We start from the raw sequence: 22,417 nt of genomic DNA, 5'->3' as shown, positions 1-22,417 counted from the left end.
TATGCAGTGCTTGTGAAAATACCGTTTTTACAACGTTAAAACGAATACCGCCTACACGCAACGAACATGCAACCGTGAACTTTTCGCCTATCGAGACTGTCGTTATGTAGTTACACAGTGTTCGCGGACAGAAATTTTGAAATTGGTATTTCAGTGCGTTGAAGTCAGAACGATGGAAAATTCTCCCCTGACGAATTATGGCAGGGAAAGTATGACGTTGTTCTCAAGCGTTCCCAACGGATCACGAATGAATGTTATATGGGCTCGAGCTCCCCTGCTCTTCCTCGCCGGCCCAGCCGTGTTCTCTTCTGCGGTGCTACTGTCACCATATTGCAGCTCCCTCGTTGCTTTCAGCTCCCGGGCTCCCGGAGAAAAAAAGCCGAACGCGACCAACCGTCATATAATTGAGCCTACCGATTTTTATCTGGATTCCGTGGTGTCAATCCTGGGGGTTAGGAAGCTCTGCGTAATAGAAACGATTTAAAAAATCTGCATACATCGCTCCCGAGATAGTTGTGCGTAACGCCTGCAAAAGGGGGAAAAGAAATGAACAATCATGAACCGCTCGATCGTTGGAGATCGTTACACGGTTCTCGCTTCCGGCCAAATAAGCTCTTTCGCTTACGTGTAACGATGCCAGGAGAGCCGGTTGACATAATGAACAATTAATATGCAAACAGCGAATACTTAATGCTAAGACGCACAGCAGATTCTGATAGGCTATTTGTAAGATTCATCGCTTTCATGGGAGTCTCCTCCTTCTCCATTCTAGTTTCTATTTTATCGCGATATACGGAAAGATGTAAAATTATAGCCAAATGTGCTGCGAAATGCAAATCTAACAGCATCTCGTGTTAACGTAATGTATCTTTAAAGTATGACACTTGATTTAAGACACTTGAATAATCGTTAATAATGAATAGAGTTCGTGTTTATATATTGATGCTATTTTTTTAAATAAATATGATTTAATAAATTTGTGAAAATTCGTATGAAGGCCGACGAAAGTGAAATACTGGCGAAATCAGATACAACTTTCTTGGACACAGTAAATTTAATTATACTGCTTTTAGAAAAAGAGAGGAGGTGCGATTCAGTATTGAATCGCCGTAGAGATGATGGGCTAGGCTAATTAAATTTTTCAGTCAACTTTCTTTTCTTTTAGCTAAAAAGAATTCTTTGTTCGGCAGTTCATCAGCATCAAATGCCCCATTACCGTCACAATTAAGTTATTCTTGAACTGTCTTCCTAATAAAATGTAGGAATATCGTATGTAAAGAATATTTTTTTATTTTCTGATTCTATATTTCTCTGAATACAAAATCATATACTGTATATAGTTATATTATATTTATCAAATTAATAAATTTGTATATACTCATATTATCTGTGTAACTCTCTACGTTGGGAAATAGAATTTTGTAAATCTATCGAAAGATCTCGGATTAGATGAGTTATTTTATATAGAATTCATTTAATAAATATGGATGAATGTGTGCATGTGTGTGAACGGAATATTATTATTAATACAATATTTATGCATTGAATGGCACAAATGTTACTAGCGCACGAGTTATTGCATACTAAATAATGACGTTATATATATATATATGTATATATTGTTTGATTTCATCAATTATCTAATTAGCACGAAAACAGCTAATAACAATACATAGGATAATCTACTAATTTGTAAGCTCGTAAAGAAAGGCAATTAATATTTAAATGGAATAAATAGAGTTAAATTCTTTATGCAATCAAGTGTCACTCAAATCATTGTATATGACATTTATTATTAAAATGCCATTATTTTATTTGCTATTATTTTATTACAAATCTTTTTATGCATAAATTATTCAACAATTGAGTAGTTTTGAAACTTGACGACCCAATTTCTGCCAGAGATCTGTTCCTCTGCAGTCAATAGTCTTCATCAAAAGCCGTCTCGTGATAGCTCATTGCCTCAGGGATTGGCCTATTACTATTATTGTATTTGTAAGAACCCTCTTCAAATCGTGCACGCGTTGCCATCGACGGTATCGAGTCCCCGTTCCTAATACCTTCCTCCGTTACAAAAATGTAATTAGTTTATTGATGAAGACAGCACTGATTAAATATGCAAGGGTATTGCGATGAATCGAGCGTGAAATTGGCCGGATTGTTTTGCAATGAGCTTTAATGAACGCGAGAGAGAAATCTATAGTAGGTACATAAAATGTACAGAATTAATAAGAGAAGATAAAGTTAGACATCATATTTCATTCTAACAATGGAATCGATAATGTGCAGAAAGTCGAAGGAAAGCAATTTAGATTTATATCATAACGATCAAATTATTAAATTACGTTTAAAGATATTTTTTATATCGGAAGTGTATTAAATTTAAGTAAAATAGAGTTACGTTGAGAAAACACAATCCAATTCTTTTGTAATATATGATGGCCTCGGGATCGGTACGTCTAATCGAAGAGGAAGGAGTGAAAACACATCTCCTCGTCCATAGGCATTGCGACTATATCCTGGTGCGCGTAATTTAGGAAAATTGAAAACAACCCTTCATGTCGCCGACAGTGGTGTTAGAGGGTTTCGCGAAGGCGAGTGCGCTGTCGAGGCACCTTGTATGGGTAGATTTTAATAGCCAATCTGCGAAACACTGAAACGATCTCTCGTAACATGACATATTCAAGGGTGCGATGTGTACATTTTAATTCAAGAAGGTTTACATCTGTCTGCAATGTAATAAGCAGATTTTCATTTTCATTGCTTTCGGAGATGAGAATTTCTATTTGAATATAGATCTCCAGAATTTAAAAGAAACCGTTGGAAATTTAAATATTATGCAAAATACGCAGACTCAAGTGTTATATTTAAATAATTAAATTACGCAATTATCCTTTTAGTATTTTATATGATACAGAAATACGTGAAAGAATTAAAGCAGCATTTATAAATTCCAAGAAGAAGAACAAGAATTTATTTTTGTTTAATTATAAAGTAACTAGTCGACAAAGTTAACAGAATTTTATTATAGAACTTGATTTATATAAATACATAAATACTTGCGAGCAAGTAAAAGTGACAATTATGACATGATGAAGTAGTTAGGGTTTTTTTTTCATATACACATCGTAAATTACGATGGAAGGGCACTATCTATGGAGACGAGAGTGAAAGTAACAAATGAAATGACGTGACAAACGATTTTATCCCCTCGATTTCATTCAACGTCACTCTCGTCGGCACCATGCCATTCTTTGCCTCGAGGCGAAATATTTCAGCGTGGCGTAGCGGATACAGCCTACGGCGCGCGCCTGGCTTTCGAAATCGCGTGCTTAGCCACGCGAGAAATGGTCCGTGGGGTGTCTTCGAGCCAGAGAATTTCAAGGGTGGTAATTATTAGCGGTACCGATTCTCCGTCGTGGCACGAGCTTACGCGCCCGAATGTCACCCGCGAGGCCTGAAGGGATTCTCGAAGGGGTCTTTCCACGGGCAAAATCGAGCTAACTATTTCGCCGGAACGATTCCAGAGAGGGGTACGAGTTGAGAGATTGACAATCCGACGTTGAACGGCTGGACGAGATCGGTTCAGCTCGAGGAGGTAATCCAACATCCCTCTTACGACCGTGCTTCGATCAAGGAAAGGAACTTTTCCGAGACTTTCGTTACTATAGAGTTTCGTTTCTAGGAAAAATCTTCAGGAGAAAAACCGATATTGACGAGATTATCTCGGAAATATTTTTTATAAATAATTATTATATATCTGAAGTGTAGTAAAATGTATATAAATATAACTATTATGTAAAATGTATATTAGTTATGTATTTGAAGAATTTTAGAAGGGATTGAAAGCACTTTATAACTTTAATTTATTTTATTGCGTTGTAAAGTATTTGTCAAGTGTAAAAATAATAAGCGAAATAATTTATTACGTAATTGCGTATTATAAATTGAAATATATTGACAATAAGAAATATATTAGATGTTTTTTATACAGTAAAGAAAGATTATATGTGAGCATTATGCGGGAGATATCTGTGATCAAACTGTTCCGGTCCGTCAATTCTAATCTCAGAGTATCTTCAAAAGAAAATCTTAGAGCTATGTAATTTTATACAACTGATGAACTCTTTTCTTTTGCTTCGTACCGAATAAACGTTGAGGAATGCGAACCCTTGTCTCTTCCTTAATCATAATCTAATCCGGTTGACTTAACTGTCTGAATTTGCGTATCTTGTGGAATTAGGGAATAAAGATTACTAAGTGACAGGCCGAAGAGGCCTTTCGAAATGAAGGGACAACCAGAAAATCCAGGTTGACGTGAGTGAAATTTTCTCGGGCCGTATCGACTTGTAACTGTTGTGCCAAGAAACAAAGTATATGAAAAGTCATTGTGTATAAGCATTTTTAAAATTAAATACAACGCGTCATATAATACGTACGTATATTTGAAAATGAGCTTAAGATGTATATAATCTACAGGAAGAACTCTTTTGTTTCACTTACCGCGGTTCGTAAATATTGGACTTTAAGTCCTGAGCATTTAAAAACTTCCGAGAAATTTCCTGTACAATTGTATAATCTGAGAGAAATTTTTGCATAGTACGTTTTTCTACGGAAAGTTACAGTTATAGCTAGTATTGTACGCAAGTTTCTCGTATGGTAGGTTACCAAGCGAAATAGTAATCGGCTAACTTACGAAGTTATTCTTACTTTAGCGGTCTTTAACGTAACAAGTGATCTTGCTCTGGTGTGTCTCCTTCTTTCCTTATTAAAATATAAATTATGAAATTTATGCATTAACATCTATACACATAGTTTTTATTTTTGTAAATCAATTTCGGATATTGGACTGGCATTTTTCTGTGAAATTTTAAACGCGAATAAGAGTGAAGCGATGTGTGAGACAGCGGGCGAGCTAGTGCTTTTCCGCACAACTTGACTCTTAGCAAGACGATGACACGTTACGGAGAGGGTTGAGAGTAGCCCGTGAGGGAAAAAGTGAGAAAGGCGGGTGGAAGATAACACTGAGGCGAGTAAAAGGATCCGTCGAGTAAGCGAGGTAGATAGATAGTAGGAAACTGGTAAACTTTCCCAAAGCATAACCGTTACCGTAAGGCAATGACGAAGTGGCACTCTGCGCCTCGCGTACAGGTAGATTCATCTGCTCGCCCAAGGGTTGCTTCTTATTTCTTGCGTGGAAAACAGTTTCTCAGGTTACCGCGTGCGTCTCTGACGTTAGTCAAACTTCGCGTTTGCGATATATTCGTTTCTCGAATAATATTTCTACCTAAAACTGAGCGTGTGTGTGTGTGTGTGTCACACGGAGAGGGGGAGGGGGGTATATTACGTAGGATGCAAAAATTAAAAAGTGTACGTTTATTACTTCTCTTGTCAATTTTTTAAATAAAGTAACTCAGAGGATAATTGAATTTTCGCAGGTAGATATATATCGCGCGTAATATCCTCGTACAAGATGAAAAATCGAAGTCACGTAACTTTCTATACGTTTCATAACTGCGTTTCGTACAATCTCTTTCTTCTTCTAGACTTCTCGTTTGCGTTTCGCAGTCCAATGGAAATTCAAGGAGTTATACCCCCGAGGATAGTACGGTCCAGACCAGAAGGGTAATATTGGAGTGCCGTTTCGATTCGTAGACCATAGATTCCCTCTCGTTCTCGGCCGTCTTTCCCGTCGATCTTCTCGTTAGCGCGTCTAAGTAGCCAGGCTTCGTTCAACCGCGCTAATTCAATAATATCGCTGAATCTATTAAGCGGATAGGATCGGCCAGCGGAGTAGAGGCGATAGTGGTAGGGAATGGACCGGCGCTCTAATATCATCTCGTAATGCTCCTTACCTACCCCATACCGACTCTCTCCGTGGTAATGGGTTTTCGCTACCCCTGAAATTTTGCCATATCCACCTATCGCAACCGACGTACTACTCCACGGAAACGCGACGGAGATCAAATTGATTCGATTCGACGCCGGGGAAGGTACCAAACTAATTGGCTATCATGAGTTCTGCATATCTTGAAATTTTGATTAATAGATATCTTCCCTCGGCTTGAGAACGTCGACGGGGAATGTTGGCTATGTATCGTCGCGGTAGAATTTCGTGGAATTATTTCATTAAACGGCAAAAATATCATCGAATTTTACCTTTAAACACCTTTTCGGTATGGCTTTCCTTTTCCAATGTTTTTCTAACACTTACATTTTGTTTATATTTTTTCCACTGCTTAAATTTTAAAGATATATACCTAACATACATGTGCTTAACACCGTTATGTTCCTTAATATTTGGTGTTTTGAAAAAAAAAATTTTCTACAATATGTTCTTTTTTATAAAAATGAGCATTATAAGCAATCGAATTGGGTGGATATGCCACTCTGCAGTGTGTTGTTCTCGTATAGTGAGACGTTTAAGAGTTAATTACAAAATGATATATTTACGTTATGAAGTTTCATTGTCAAGGTTTACAATAATAGTCTCTCTATTTCTAATATATATTTGCTTGTAGGAACGTGTATATTTTACAGAATGTTATACGCTTATCTTTCAATAGCTCTCATAGTTTATTTCATTCACTTGATCTGTGAGACTTTAAAAGTCTGGTACGCGTAAATTTAATATTTCAGTGTCGCTTGATCGTCCGTACCAAAAAGTCATTTTCTCTCTTGAGCTCATTGTTAGAGGTCAAGCCCCGTCGACGGCGGCAAAAGCAGAGTAATCTCGTTTGCTCGTAACTTCTTTGCCGCATTCTCTTTCAGCGCGAATGAAATTTCATCTGGATTGTTATCTGGACGAGCATGGGACAAGTGATTCACAAGGGGGAGAGGAAAAATGCTACAAACTCTCGCGTATGGCGAAAAGGTTCTATGCCCAGGCGAGGTTGCAGGATTTATGTAACGCTAGCGCTCACAATCCGTACGAGGAAACCCGTCTGGACGATGACCGACCCTGTCTCTAGACCCACTGATAAATCGTTTCGCGGCTCTCAGCATCCGCTCTCCGCCGACCACTATTTTTAAAGAGATAACAAATGACGCTTATAATAAGCGCATTCAGACCGAATAGCGTATGCCCGTTTTGCGCAAACTTCACCACGACCAGTCACGCTCTTTTATTTCCACGGTGGCGTATGACGCACCGGTAGAAGCTCTGCTGCTCTTCACATCTTTTGACGAATACTGGAAAAACAGATGAATGGTTCTCACCACTGAAAAGGTTCTGTATCCAAGTAACGCGCGCTTGTTAAAAATATTAATGTGTTTGTGTAATGATCAAAGCTGGACTAAGCATCCATCTTTGTGCTGTTGCCGTTATTATTGTTATTATTTATCACGAAGATATACTGGTGGACGTTTTATCACGAACGTGTGTACAAGGAAACACGCGTACGTCCGATACTCGGGGTGTCGTCGACAAGATGGATCGCGCGACATATCTCAGCCGACATCTTTTTCAGACAACGCAAAGAAATCAGCGACGACTTAGCGGAAGCCCATCCTCCTCTCCTCTCTCTCCCGCTACACTACGGCCTCTTCCTCTCCCTGTTTCTTTCCTTTCCTGCTTCCCTGTCAGATTCTTTTCCTTTTTAACTTCCTGCGTCGAGATGGCGTGTCGCAGTCGACTCTCGATTCAAATGGGTTTGGCGTATCGCGATCGCACGGATCACCCTCTGTTTCCGCGACGTACGACTCCGTTTCCCCATGAATAACGCATCTTCCTGGGGAAATCGATATGCAGATTGCTGGAGTGTACCTACGTATACTCTCCTGTCTCTTCCTTCACTTTAGTCATGCAGCAGGATTCAGGATATACGGATTTGGGTCAGTGGCAACTTCATCCTATCGTCCTCGGTTCCTTTTTCTTTTTTTTTTTGTTATCGCGATGTTTCCATCGACGCGTGGATGGGTTGGTATAAAAAGCAGAAACTGACGTCAAATTTAAGAAGATGATGTAATGCGCAGGCGTAAAATTGAATTGTCGGTAAACGTCTACGTACAATCTGCTTGCGATTGCCCGCGGCAGGAATCGCACCGGATTTCCAGCAACTATCGATTTTTCCAGGGGCAACGATGCATCGCGGCTTTACATAAGGCACGCCGTGTTTTATGCACGCATGCAACACTACATTATCGCGTATGCACCATGCAACCAATGATTGCCGATACATCTCGCAGCATCGCTTTTGTGCTATTCGTGATTAAAAGCTGCATAAACTGGCGGCGGTTCGTTTATTTCTGGCTGTTTGAAAAGCGATTCTGCCGATATGCGATAGTCATATGTTATAACTGGTTCACATATTCATCTAAATACGCAAAAAAAAACATCGCGAAAGGGTCACGTATCAATGAAACTGTTAATAACATGCCATTTCGGATGTTCGATTCGCTCAATATTATTATCCATTTTGCATTCAACATTATGAATTGTACGAATAAATTATATAATTTCGACAATGCGTAATGTTACGCGGAAGTGCTGCGTATAATAATATGTATTTACAAAATCATATTACAAGCGTAATCAGAAATTCGGTGTTTTTAAAGTGGACCGTTAGATTCTCGTATGTATCGAGTGTTTAATATCATTGATAATTTTAGCCGCTCGATATTGTACATCTGCGAATGGTATGAAATCCGACCTCGTAATCCATCGTCATAGTGAAAAGCGTACGTTTTTCTATCGCGGAATTTTCTATCGATGTCGGTTCGGTGTAGATAGAACCTATACGAATCAAACTTACCAAGCTCTCCCTCTCTCCCCCTTTTCTCATTCTTCTCATCGATCGTACAATTAAATCGCGCAGTTGGATGCCAAACGTGAGCCAATTTGCGACGAATCGAGCGTGCGTACGTGCGTGCATCTGCGGTGATAATGACAGCTCGAATAGCACGAATCAATTAATCGTAGTTGACGCAGTGCAACCAAAGTGTCATTATCGACTGCAGACTAAAATAAAATGCTTTTGCAAATCGATTTGGATTCGGTTCATTTGGAAAATCGTCGAGTAAATAACGGACGAGAGATTCGCGATCAGTTTGATTTGTCTTTCGTAATTTGAGCTCGGCAAACAAATGCAATCTGCGCCGATTCACTGTCTTTATTGTATCTAGTTCCGTTGGAAATTTAAATTGCCGAAACGAGAAACGGGAAACGCGCGCGCTGTGCCAATGGGCTATCGAACGTTAATCGGCTTTATGGATTCTGTGTGTGTCGGAGTTATCGATCCGAATAAAGTTTACAACAAATTTTATATGTGCATCAGCATATTCTCTTTAGAATCTGCACAAATAGATGCTTTTAACGGATAAGTTAAAATATTTGTCGTATTTCACGTAAATACAAACTTTTCTATTCTCAAGAGAGTATGTTAATATTGTTTTCATTATACACAAAGTATTGTGAGAAACGTATATATTTTCATAAATAATAGTGATAAAATAAAAAGATAGTAAAGTATTAGAAATTTAAATTCCATTTTGATAATTACTAATTGTGAGATAAATTTAGCACTGATAGTAAGAAAATTATAACGAATGTAGTTTTCCACAAAATATTTATTTGGGGGTGTGTTTAGTTCCCACCCGGGTGCTCCCCGGGTGTCACGTTATCTTTGTTTAACGTTTGAATAAACAATGAGGATAGAGTGATACCTGGGTAGCACTCGAGTGAGAATCCGAACATAGCCTAGGAAAGAGTAATCATATCATAAATTTTGCAATACAGAGATCGTTTTTCTTATCTTTATTATCGTACGATTTATAATGCCTAAGATGAATAAGATGAATAAGGTGAATCAGTAATCAATTTTCTCGCGCACGCTTTTATTTTCTCTCAATTTTCATAATAAGATTTATTTTTCGCATTCGCAGTTGTGAGAGATCCTTGCAGTTTTAATTACACAGCCCGTGATAATGTTCCTCCCTTTTTATTATCGCGTTAACGCAGTGATGGAGCTTCTGCCTCACGGAAATACGGCTACTAAATTCACGAAAGCTGATAACGCTTAAAGGGAGGTCTTTAGATACGCGGAAGGAACGAACGCCAGCAAATTCCTTTGGGTAATTAGCGTGTTCGTAAGTAGTAGAATACCATGGGGATAGCGCACGAGGTACAGGACACACACTTTGGTTGCGTTTCCGTAATACATATATATATATAGAATGGAGTTTCTCCGTTTCTCTCTTTGTTTCTTTCTCTCTCTCTCTCTCTCTCTATCAGATACACTATTGCAGTACACATGTACGTCCATACACAAAGCATGTTCCTCTTGATCGGTAGAGAAACTGGGTCGGACTTCTTGCACAGTGTGTAGCGTGTGATTGCGCGATGTACATTTAACATTCCTCATTGACCTCCACGTTAGTTGGTTCGATCGAATAACCCGTTGCGAACCCCTTCGATTTAGAGGTAGGAGGTGCCCAGCGCCGAAACGGTATCCAGACGCACGTCATGCAAAGGCCATGGCGCCGCTCCGACACGTTCGATTTTATTGCGATGATTCAGACACGTGGGGAGCATCGTCGAACGCGCTTTGAATAGTTCCATTGGCAGGTTGTAAAAAATGCGAGTTACGAGTCCGTTTTACGTGCTGCTCTTACATGAATAGTTCCGGACACGTCTGCATGGAGATTTAATGGTCCAGAGACTCATATCGAACAAAATGATGCCGTCTTATATATATGTATATGGATATGCACACGCTTGATATCTTCATTTAATAATATTCCTTTTCCTTTTATTATTTAATTTTATTATTGTTGATTGTAAAACAATTTTTATTATCTTTAATAATCAGCTATAGCAATAAGCTTTAAATATATAATAACAACTGATGATTTGTGTATAAAAATAAATTATTTTCATTTTTTGAACTTCTTGCCATAGTCTTATTCATTCAGTTGCTCGTTTATTACTTGCAGGCTGCCAATTTTGTGGTTAGGTCCAATTAAAAATCACGAGGTCATTTATTTGTTCAAGGGATACAATCGAGCTTGAGGAAGGAAGGACGGGAATGGGTGTAAATAATGGTCAAGCGGCCAGAAAGGTCGGCTTCCGCGAGAAAGGGTACGTGGCAAAGAGAAATTAAGGCAGCGGTTGCTAGAGTGTAATGAGTGCTAAAGCTGCACTGGCGTAAGAACCGGAGGAAATAAAACCGCAAAATTTAAAACGTAACAAAATCGTAAATAACAAGATAGGAGAAATGAAAAAAACGCAGACGGCGAGAAAAATGTATTTTACTTAGCTTTTCATGTATATTGTTTTTATGAAATATATATTAGCATACATGTAATATGTATCTGCATTTTATCATTTATTTTTATCACATATGCATGCATGACATTTTATTAATACATCATGACTTATCGATGCGATATGCTTAAGCGATTTTTTCAATTTTCTTTTCTGTACTTCATGTCGTTTTATATAGGTACGGTTCTTATGGTTTTTTTCTGATCAAATACCGCATTACGGTATATTATCCATCTAATTGCGTTCATTAATTATATCCGTCCTTGACTCCATTCGGTATGAAAGATTAATCTTTGAGTCTGCGTACGTTCCTGCACCAGTGAACGGACAGAAAGGATGGATTAGTCACCTGCACTCAGGCTATGCGCTCGATAAGAGCGCTCTCCTAACGTTAACTTGCCGAGTGGTCGCCGCTACCGTTGCAATTGCCGTTGCCCCCGGTGTAGTCGCCATTTAGATTTCATTACGAACCTTAAACGTTCGCTATTTACGAACCGGTAGATAAATATAAGACACGTCGCCGTATATGTTTGCTGTCTAGTAAAGTACCGTATGCCTTCATTGAGATTTATATAACCGCCGATAACAATATCAAAATTACATGGCAACCATATTATATCGGCGTATCGCAGTAACGGCGACCATCAAGAATATCAAAGTGATATCGTTCTGACGTATTACATGGCAACCATATTATATCGGCGTATCGCAGTAACGGCGACCATCAAGAATATCAAAGTAATATCGTTCTGACGAAAAAAAAAAAAGAAAATGAGGTAGAAAAGATTTGCAAGACTCAAAATGTGACCGTAAGTTTTAGGACAAGAAACTCCAAATTCGAAGGCGCTGGACAAGGGGGCTTTCGGATAAATTAAGGATCGTACGTAAGAGACGTTTCTGGACACCCTCAATGACGGTAATAACACTAACTTCTTGTCAACGTTCATTGAGGAAACCCTCGAAGGATTCTTTCGTCCAACATAGCAGTATTTTGTGAAACCGCTTTCAACAGCATCGTACCGAAGATACCGTCCGTGAAGCGAAAGAACAACGAGATCATTTGTGAAAGTAGATCGCCCCAGGTTGAAATGTGAACGATGGTCTCTTGTACCCGTTATGATTTTAAATAACCAATTAATATTTTACTAAACAATCGAGATGCTATTATCACTGCGATTGTCGAGTCTTTCCGAGCGCGAGTAACTGGACTTCGTCAACAAAAGAAACGAAGAGCGCTTTGTCTGTCCGATCTCATCGGTAACTTCTTTTAACCAATCAGTCGTCCTCCTCCCCTCCCCTCCTCCTCCGCTGGAAATTCAATATTTCGATACAATTAAATTTTCCAATATTTCGATATTCTTGCCGATAACGAACGGGATGGTGACTGAACCGAATCTTGAGAACGACGTTTAAAAGATACGCGGGCGAAGTTGAGTGAAGCGCGAAGTCTTCTGACGAGGATAACCGACTGTGGCTTTGATGAGTCACAAAGAGAAGGGCACGCGTATTACTGTGGAACGGAACGCGAATCTCAGTCGTCAACGACGACTCCGTTCTCGGCGATGCCGTTTGTGACAGAGAGGGATTGTGCGCTATAGAGGTGCAGGAGGTTAGCTCAGGCGTGATCCAGCATAATGCGAGAGCAATTTGGTGAATGGAGTTAATTCAATAGAGGCCCTCGAGCACGCCTCCGGTACTCGGAGGGGGCCTCTTCAGCGTCTGGTGAACGTTAACCTCCACCAGATACAGCTCTCCTACGCTGTCTGTCCGTTTCGCTCCGACCGATGCGACGCGACGTATGAATCGCGACTCTTGCATTGCAAGTTCATTTAAGACTCACGCAGTCTGAATCGGAACGGACTCCAGTGGAAAGAAGAAATGCTCGTTTAGAAGCTACAACAGCTTCTACTTGAAACATATTTTTTTCTTCGCCGACCAGTCAGCCGGTTTCTTTTTCTGCGATTGCATTAAAGCAAGGAGTATGTATATTTCAAAACGAATTCGAGATATAAGTGTGTTATACATATATGTATGTCAATAAATATTTTTTATTAGAGATATACTATATAATAACAGACATTAGTTTTAAGCAAACTCGTGAATCTAAATTAAACTGTTAAATTTTATTCAGTTTAATCACGTATCTTTTAACTACAGTGAAAACTACACTGAAAGAAAAGACTGCCTGCTGCAGCAAATTATATGGTAAAATATGATATAGCATTTTTATTTAATTGGCTGCAAATTCGAAATCTTATACTGACATTGCAGATAGGCTAACGCAACCAAAAATTGGCTGCTGCAACCAATTAAAAATGGTACGGTATATTCAGCCAATCTTCTCTTTCAAGGTACACCTAAGCTCTAAAGTATCTTGTCTGAAGTACAGAATACAAGAAAATCTCCATCTTATTTACGATGGATAGAGAAAAGTTCAAAGTTTTAGTCTACAATTTAGAACCTCATTATAGTACCAATCGTGCAGATTGTACCAACATTCTCAAATTTTCACTTCGGGTCTAAACGACCCGTTATAGTTGATGACTAAGGATATATATTTTATATAGATACATCATTTAAAAAAAATATCTATATTTTTTATTAGTTTCGATATCTTATAAATTATTTCAATGTTTGATGATAGGACATAAAATGTTCGAGCACGTGTAGATCTTTGCGTCTACGACTCAAACAGAAAGAAAACTATATAGCGTTTAGAGGGACACTGAACCGTCCAGTCTTGCCTTGCGAGGTTGCGTATATCTGCGAACGAACGAACAATAAATCCACGACGGAAAATAAAACGAAGGCAAGAGAGAGGTACCGAGAGAGATGAGAAAGATCTCCTCAGTTGCACAATGCGACTCGTTACACACTCGATTCTGTTCATATTCTCTCTCTTTCTCTCTCTTTTCTTCTTTCCTCTCTTCCTCTCTCTTTTCTTCGTTGCACTCGCAGCACACACGTGTTCTCGAGCTGTCTGCCAATCGAAAATCGTGTCGGCGATCAAATTGAATTTCCTACATCCACTTCTTTCTACTCGTTGAGAGTGGAACGTTCGAGAGTGGCTGAGGAAAAAATCTCATGGGATTTTCCGCGTTCGAGATGCGTGCGTCCAAGAAGGCGATCAAGAAGTAACTCCAACATTATGAACCGTTCATCCGCTTGCATAATTGTCACGTCGTCGACAACGGATATTTTTATACGATGAGTTTATATCGATTAAATAAATTATTTCATTGCTTGATGATAAGAAAATAAAATAAAATTATAAATGAATTAATATAAAATGTAATATATAAAATTCCATGCACCAATAACGAATAACAACCCACTACGTTACTACAACAATTTTTTTAATTATGTTAAACGTCAGTCTATCGGGGAGACACTTTACGATGAACAAAAAGCCCCGTTATTTCCCAACGGAATAATAGCTTTCGTTTCCAGTTGAACGGCGGGCGAGTTGACGCGCGGATTGACCCTCGATTGTTCAAAAAAAAAAGAGGAAAAAAGAACCGAGAAAAAATACACAAAAAATTGGCAATGCTGCGAAATGATCGGTCGCGTGTATTCGCGTGGACGTCGCGTACCAGCCGCGACAACGTTGCCGGGCGAATCTGTTTTCGCGCCCGGCTGTCCGCGGCAGATTTTTGGTGCGGATACGTTATGGGTCACTCCGGGTGGCAGACAGTTACGTCGACGTGGACAATCGATGTTAGCTATCAGTTGCAGTTTGCACGGGGCGGTTATGCCCGGGACAATTGTTATTGACAAATCGTAATGTCGGTCATCAGTCATGACTATGACAGGGCACCTGCAGCGTCGTGCAGTGAACGGCGTGTTTATGCTTGCAATGTGCGTATTTCCTGCACAAAGACGATTTACGCGACTTCGAAGGAATCATTGCTGATGAAAATTTACATCCTGTTTGGAGAAAAATATAATTTGTTCTACTAATAAATTTTAGTATTATACTCTTTTTATCTATAGGATGGATAGATATTATAATGTGATATATTTATTCATTTTTATTTTATCTCTATATAAATAAGCTCATAATTATTACATTTTAATTGTATTATATATAATTTAATTAGTTGATTATTGTAGTATTAGTATCTAATAATAATTATACGAAAATGACTATAATAATTATAGTATAATTATAATTATTTGAATCATTTTTTTATGGTAATTTCAACCATTTTTATGGTTATTATAATTATAGTCATTTTCGGTTGTCAACTATATATATTGGTTGATTAGAACTATTATATAGTTGTTATTATTACTAATACCATAGCAATCATAATCATAATTGTAGCGATATGTAATTATAGTTACAAATACCAAAAAGTATTTCTCTCAGTGTATGAATTATACAGATGTAACATCTGAGTTACGTTGTCCATATGCGCGTGGTATGATATTTTAATTTTTGTTAAAATTGAGTTGCTTCGTTACATTTCTTCAACGAGATAGAAAACAAGACGAACGCATCATGAAATTAGTCGCGTAGGAAATTGTTTGTACGAGGAACATGGACACGCTTGTCAGTGTCGTAAAATGGGCGTAAGGCACCGCAACGTCAAGATCATACTGGAACACGGAGATGCAGCGGAGTTTTCCGCCCAGGCGTCTGACGAGCATTAATTACAGACAACGCATACGACGATGTCGACACGTTATCGGCATTGTTATTCATGATCACCTGTGGGTTCCTGGAAGGATGGACGCGACAGTCCGTAACATCCAGGACACCATAGGTGATCCTGGTCTCTGAATGCTACGACGACCTTCTGACACTTACGATTAGCGAATGTCTGGCAGCATGTTTCCCTAGTTAGGCATGTTACATGCTTTATTATCATCTCGAACTGACAGTCAGCGGTCTCTGATAAATGATAATGAAGTCGATCGTTTAATTGATGTATGTGATTATCCGCCAGTGTATTATAGAGGTTGATTATATCGAATTTGTCGTAACTTTGAGGACGACACTTCAATTTTTATTAGGTTAACGTCCGTTTCCTTCTATATAAATTTACGTTAATCTCGGTTCAACTTACTTTTAATCTTTTGTTAGTTCTAAGAATTAGAAAAACATAAAGAGAAAGTTGACCCGAGATTAAAGTTAACCTATATTAGCAGAAACGAATATAAGTCGATTATTTTTCGTCGTGAGTAGACTAAAAATTTTTGCCTTTCTACGTATAAAAATTATTTTCTGCACAATGATAGAAAATTTTTAGTTTAATATATCTTGATTAAGCGGTAAAATATTCCAAAGAATATCCCTTTTTCCAATTTATTATTTTTATGTACGTGAGATTTGTGCAGATTTATGCACAATGGAAAATTGTGCTTTGAGCTTGATGCGATAATTTTGATACATTAAAAGTCACATACATAATTTTAATATATTAAAGTCAATATTTATTGCGCATTGTAATGCACGCATATTTAACGTATGTATTGCGGTTTATGGTGAGAATTCTGACACGGGAGGTGCTCGAGTAAAATTATTGCCCGTCAGATTTAGAAAGGAGATGGCGGTAGAAATATTCTAGTGTACTGTAAGTAAATCGGGCAATTCATTGGTGAAACGATCGCTCTGATACTTAAAAGACTATTAAGAACTTAATGATTACTAGCTGTCATCCGTGAAAATTTATAATGTAATATAACGAACTATAAGAATACTAATGCATTTTCCGAATAAAAAGTTCATATACCGAAGATGTAAAATTAAATAACGAATAATTTATTTCCATCTAATTCGATAAAAATAGAAATTCTTTTCAATTAATTACAGTTCGGAGAAATCGATATTCTAAAATATTTGAAGTAAAAGTATACTAAATTGATTTTAAAGTTTATGAATTAAAGAAAATATCGTGAATTTGAGCTATTTCGTACACATTCGTGCAAATGTCAAATTATATTATTTACGCAAGCTTATATATACAAGCACAGTGCTCGAACTTTACGTATATCGCGAGTTGGTTTCGTATTAAATTTATATGGTTCAGAGAGCAACTCTGATAATCCACGTTCGAAATTACGCAGAATACAACCTATATAGTGGAGCTTGGCGTTCAGTTTCGAATTATCGACCATTCTCGAGTGCATCGATAGAATCCATTGTTGGTTCATGCACTCAAAGTGGAAGCGACATTCGCGGAGACGAGCGGAAGACTCTGGGCGATGAACGGATGGACATTCGGAATCGTGTACGAGCTTAGACTAACCTCCTCCTCTGTCGAAATGACCCCCGCTCTCTCGAGTCGAGGTTCGATGTGGCTTTCGGGGGGACGAGATATCGCATTATTCCCGACTGAATGGGGTAAATCAGGGTCTCGTAGAGTTCCAACGTGGAATCGGCGGTTCTCTCGGATCGCTGATGTCGAGAGGATGAGGGTTAGCTGGCGGCAGCGGCTGCCTTGGGAATTCAATTATACCTATGGAACAATGGCACCCGCGCTGGTAATGAAGGGACCGTCGCCGGGAGGTCATCAGATTACGTGGTATTTACAATATATAAGCCGGATGGTTGGCGGATGAAGAGGGCTCTTGGCGGCATTTCTTTCTCGCAGCTCAATTCGCGCCTTTTCCCACGAGACGCCGTATATATAGAGAGTTAATTCGTGAGACGGACGTGGATTAGCGTCAATTTTTTAGATAGCTATAGCGGATGAAGTGGTTCATACTGCATAAAGTCTTTTCAGCACAATTCATACTCTGTTGAGAGACTGCGTCTTTCATCGCAGGCGATTTTGCGCACAAATACCGTTAATTAAAGATATTTATTCCATTTTGCCCTGCTGCGTCGAACGGATAGTTTCTATCCGAGTTATTTATCGCAATGAACAAGTAGATAATCTCGCTTTGGTTGGTGCTCGGGAACAATTCCTCCGTGAATTTACATCGATAAACGCGACGCGCGTTACGACACAACCCATTCGATGCACTCTACGCTGTAGCGTTGCAAATTGGATGAAATGGTAGCTGCGCAAACGCGCTGTTCGTCGAGACTATGTTACGCGATAACTCTTGACACTAACGTTGGTTTACGGCAGATATTCGTTCGGCGAACGGTTCGGGCAAATGCCTAAATAAATATCGGCTTGGCGTGAACGAGGTAGAGAAAATGTTGCAGAGCGGAAATATTTAATCGTCTTTGACCAGGACGGAGAGAGAGAGAGAGAGAGAGAGAGAGTAAGAGGGATTCGCAATTACGTTAGGGGTAAGAGAAAGCACGGGGGTGGTCTAACGGTCCTGGGTCTCTCGCTCGATCGACCATGCGTTTAGAACCGGGAATGGATTCCATCAATAACCTCTTTAAAACGGGCTAAATTCATTATCTGCCCTGTATTCGACGGCCGTGCGCATCGGCTTTTCTACATTTCCTTTTCGTCCCTTGAAAGGAAGTTGCGATCGCATTGTCATTCCCACACAAGGGGTTGCAGCAATACCTAAAGCAATCCGATCCAAGGCACATTATCATGCGTCACCCTTTGAAATGTGAAAAAAAATTTAAAAAATGCAAAGAGTTAACACAAACATTGCATTTTTATTTCAAGCTATTCAATCATTTCATCTTAATTTATTATGCCTTTGTATGTTTCAATTACGAAAGCTAATCAGTTCCTTTGTGCCTAACATCGTCAAGGAGTTGAAACACGCGAATGATTTATTCTCATTTCTCATTCGCAACAGTCGTGTATATTTTTCTCTTCTTGTCGTGCACGACGAGAAAGAAATATTCTTTCGGACGGTATTTATGTACGTTCTGTGAAATATATTTAAAATATTCAGGACTTGTTTAGTGGAGAGTATTACCGCAACAAAAGAAATACAGAACGCTGTCGCTGCGACTCTCCTCTTTGTGCGTTGTTGAAGAACTGGGGATTGGAATTAACATGGGATCCGGAGTGCGTTTCCACTGAGGGAGAATCGGGTGTCTCGTTAATATGGATTTCACTAACGATCCGACTAATTTGTACGCTCTTTTTCATTCGGAAAGGTATCCCTCCGTAAAATAGTAAACGAGACGAAAATGCTGAAAAGACGTCGTAAGGACAAAGGATACAACGAGGGATCAATGTTCGTTGTACATTGGCGTGGATCTGTCCATCCGTGGAAAGCCTAATGGCCGACTCAGCATACATTTGCATGTGAATGACCACAAAGGTGTTTAGATATTACGGTATATATCCCATATGCGGCTTTTCTATTAGACAGGTAGATGAGATAACGTCCGATGTCAAAAATATAAGGACAATTAGGTCACGAGAGGGGGAAAAACATCTTGACAGCATGACAGCACGTGTCATTGCACCCTCGAGATGTACTGATTGACTATCTGATCCGACGTATGTATGAAATGCATTCATAATCAGAAAGTCTCGCAGCGATTTTAATATTATTCTATAAATAGAATTATAGCATTACGTTTGTATATTAATTATTAGAAAGCTTATCACTATTGATTTAACTTTAAAAACTAATACGAAAAAAACATTATTCAAAATTATAATAACGTGTCAGACATAATTAATTTTTTAAAAAAGAAATATCAATTAAAAACGCTTTGTTTTATTTTCCATTCTTTGCTTTTACTGTTTTAAAAGGAATGCTTTTTATAAACATATAATATTGATATATAATATTGATATGATATTTTTGTATTTTTAATGCGTTAAAAATACCGTGACAATTTATTCTAATTGCAAATTGGATAATTTAACATGTCTATCGATTGTTTTTGCACCGACCAAGCGATGACACAATGGACACGACAAAGTCAAAACCTGCAATCGCGGAACTTGGACCGTCGATTAGGCGATCCGTACACGTCTGCATCGAGTCGTTTCCCCTCGTTAAGGAATGTAGGTGGATGAGAGGGCGAAGATGGCGTGCGGATTGCGGAAGCAGTCGCGAGCGTTTTCGCGCTTCGCAGCCGCAGCAGTTCGAAGTTGCCATTCGGAGCACGTAGATTGCTAACCTAACTTGTTTAGCGGTTTTAGCGGTATTTGATTAGTTGAGTGAATTTCCGAACTGTTTCAGACCGCCGCCCGCTCACTTGGCCGGACTGGAAATCGGACGAGGACAAACCTTCGGTGAATTCGATAGATATACGGAGATATATCGGTGACGCGGTTCTCTCTCGTGAAGTAAAATTGTCCATCGCGACGAGGAGTCCGGAGATGTATTTTTACGTTATATTTTAGAGCGTAATATTATCGAACGAAATTGGCTTACCTTGCGAGTAGTTCATGTCCTTCTTTCATGTACCTCGATGGTCACTCCTTGCCGGAGTCGCGGTTACACAAGGATAAGTCGTCACCTGGAAGGGATAATTGAATTAGAATGTAAAATGCTTATTAAATTTGGAGATTAAATTCGATATACTTAAGAAATAACAATGATAAGTATGATTTTCAATGCACAAGATACGATAGAGAAAATGAGAAGATTTTGAAACAATTTTATTTATAAAGGAGATTGTAAGAGTACATATTTGTACATAAAGAGAGGACGCTTCATCGACGATCACAAAACTAGGATAAACACGGCACGTAATACGCTGATTCGATCGCAGGTAATCATACGTCTCGCGCGGTCCAGCATACCATAGGAATTCTCGGTATTCGAACTATATCTAGGCGTTACTATGGTTGATGACGTTGGATCAAAGATAATATTGGTTCACAGTCAGGGATCGGGTGTGTTATATCCGTGTTCAAAGTTCGCTCTTCGCGACCGCAGCGATTTCGAGGACGATAGCCGAAACGTGAAATAAAGAGGATATTCGGCGGCGGCGACGACGACGACGCTGACCCTCGCGAGTAAATTAGTTCCGGAAACTATTTCCAAGCCGGTTTAACGTCCAACGTATAACCAGCAATCTCTCGTACGTAAGCTGGGAAACTCCCTTCGTCCGTAATACTACCGAGCACATTCTGAAAACGTATAACTGAGGCAATCCTTTCTTGGCAACGGCGAACAAAACGTGATTTAAACGAAATATCAATCGTAACGAGATGCTTTTTTTACACATTCGAAGATGGGTCGAATCTAATATTGTCTTAAAGGAAATATAATTTTACAGTTTTTTTAACTGAAATTAAAAATGTGCGAAAGTGTGACGGTATCAGTAAAAATACAGATTGCACGCAGTTATCGATTAAGCTGGAATATCGCTTCCCTTTTCAACGATTGGAAATCGAGATATGAATGGCGGGAAAGAGGAGTGGTTACGTAGAACCGCCAAAGTCCGTTAGCAGCGTGCAATATACGAGGACTTATTACATAACTGAGCCAATTTTACCGCAAACGGTTTGTCCATCTGGCGAACTAATTAGCAACTTGCGATACAGAACGGTGCCGGTTCTCTAATAACGGTACATATCGGCAGCGTTTTATTCGACGTATATGTAAGCCATAACACATTTGTAATTTCCTCCTAACACCCAGCTTTAATTACATTACCGATTTATACGTCTGATAATAATCCTTTTGCGTTATACTCTTTACTGCCGATTTGTAGCGCTCGTGGTGGAAAATACGCAAGTAGATCGCACGATTGATATGACTGGCTCTTTCCAAATTATTCGTTACTATATTGCGCATCATACTGTAAATACACTCTATTAACAAAGATCCTGGCAATGTTTGCTAGTAAAGTACCTACAATATATCTCTTGAAAATCGTACAATTGCAACATCTTTGTCAAATTTTAGAAACGTTAATAAGTAATTATAGTCGTTGTCGGATAATGATTTAATTTCGGGGCAGATGAAAGAAAGTTTTGATAATTAACGTGCAAATATAAGAAACAAAATTCGCGACAAAACTTGACGTTCAGTAATAGATTTAAAAGCTTCATGAACAGAGTCCACGGTTATACGATGCTCTTAGATTCTATTATTTCTTTCGAGAACTCGGGGTCACCAGTAGAAAATGAGAGTTTAAAAATGTATGTTAACGTAGAAGAAAATATCACGCTTCTTTGGAAATGAAGTAGATTCGTCTAGTATGTCTATTTGGAGATATTTATTCACCGTGACGGATTCTGCTTTTCGCGCGATGGCGAGGAGGGAGAAACAATTAGAGTGAAGTGGCCAAAGTTTTCTCAGCAAATATCA

The 22,417-nt window shown here is 38.9% G+C and overlaps 1 protein-coding gene across 1 annotated transcript in view; it reads right to left on the bottom strand.

Annotated features, from left to right (window-relative positions):
- Ten-m (teneurin transmembrane protein Ten-m) overlaps positions 1-20,608 on the bottom strand; it is a 392,191-nt gene extending 371,583 nt beyond the window's left edge. Inside the window, exon 1 of the mRNA XM_018503970.1 lies at positions 20,531-20,608. Coding sequence (XP_018359472.1) covers positions 20,531-20,546 — 16 coding nt within the window. The 5' untranslated portion in view covers positions 20,547-20,608. The remainder of the gene's footprint in view (positions 1-20,530) is intronic.
- Between the last annotated feature and the right edge of the window lie 1,809 nt (positions 20,609-22,417).

The sequence above is a fragment of the Trachymyrmex cornetzi genome, unplaced genomic scaffold, assembly GCF_001594075.2.
Source record: "Trachymyrmex cornetzi isolate Tcor2-1 unplaced genomic scaffold, Tcor1.1 scaffold16, whole genome shotgun sequence".
NCBI lineage: Eukaryota > Metazoa > Arthropoda > Insecta > Hymenoptera > Formicidae > Trachymyrmex > Trachymyrmex cornetzi.
Note: the sequence above shows the minus strand (reverse complement) of the source record. Positions and strands in the feature narration are given on the sequence as shown.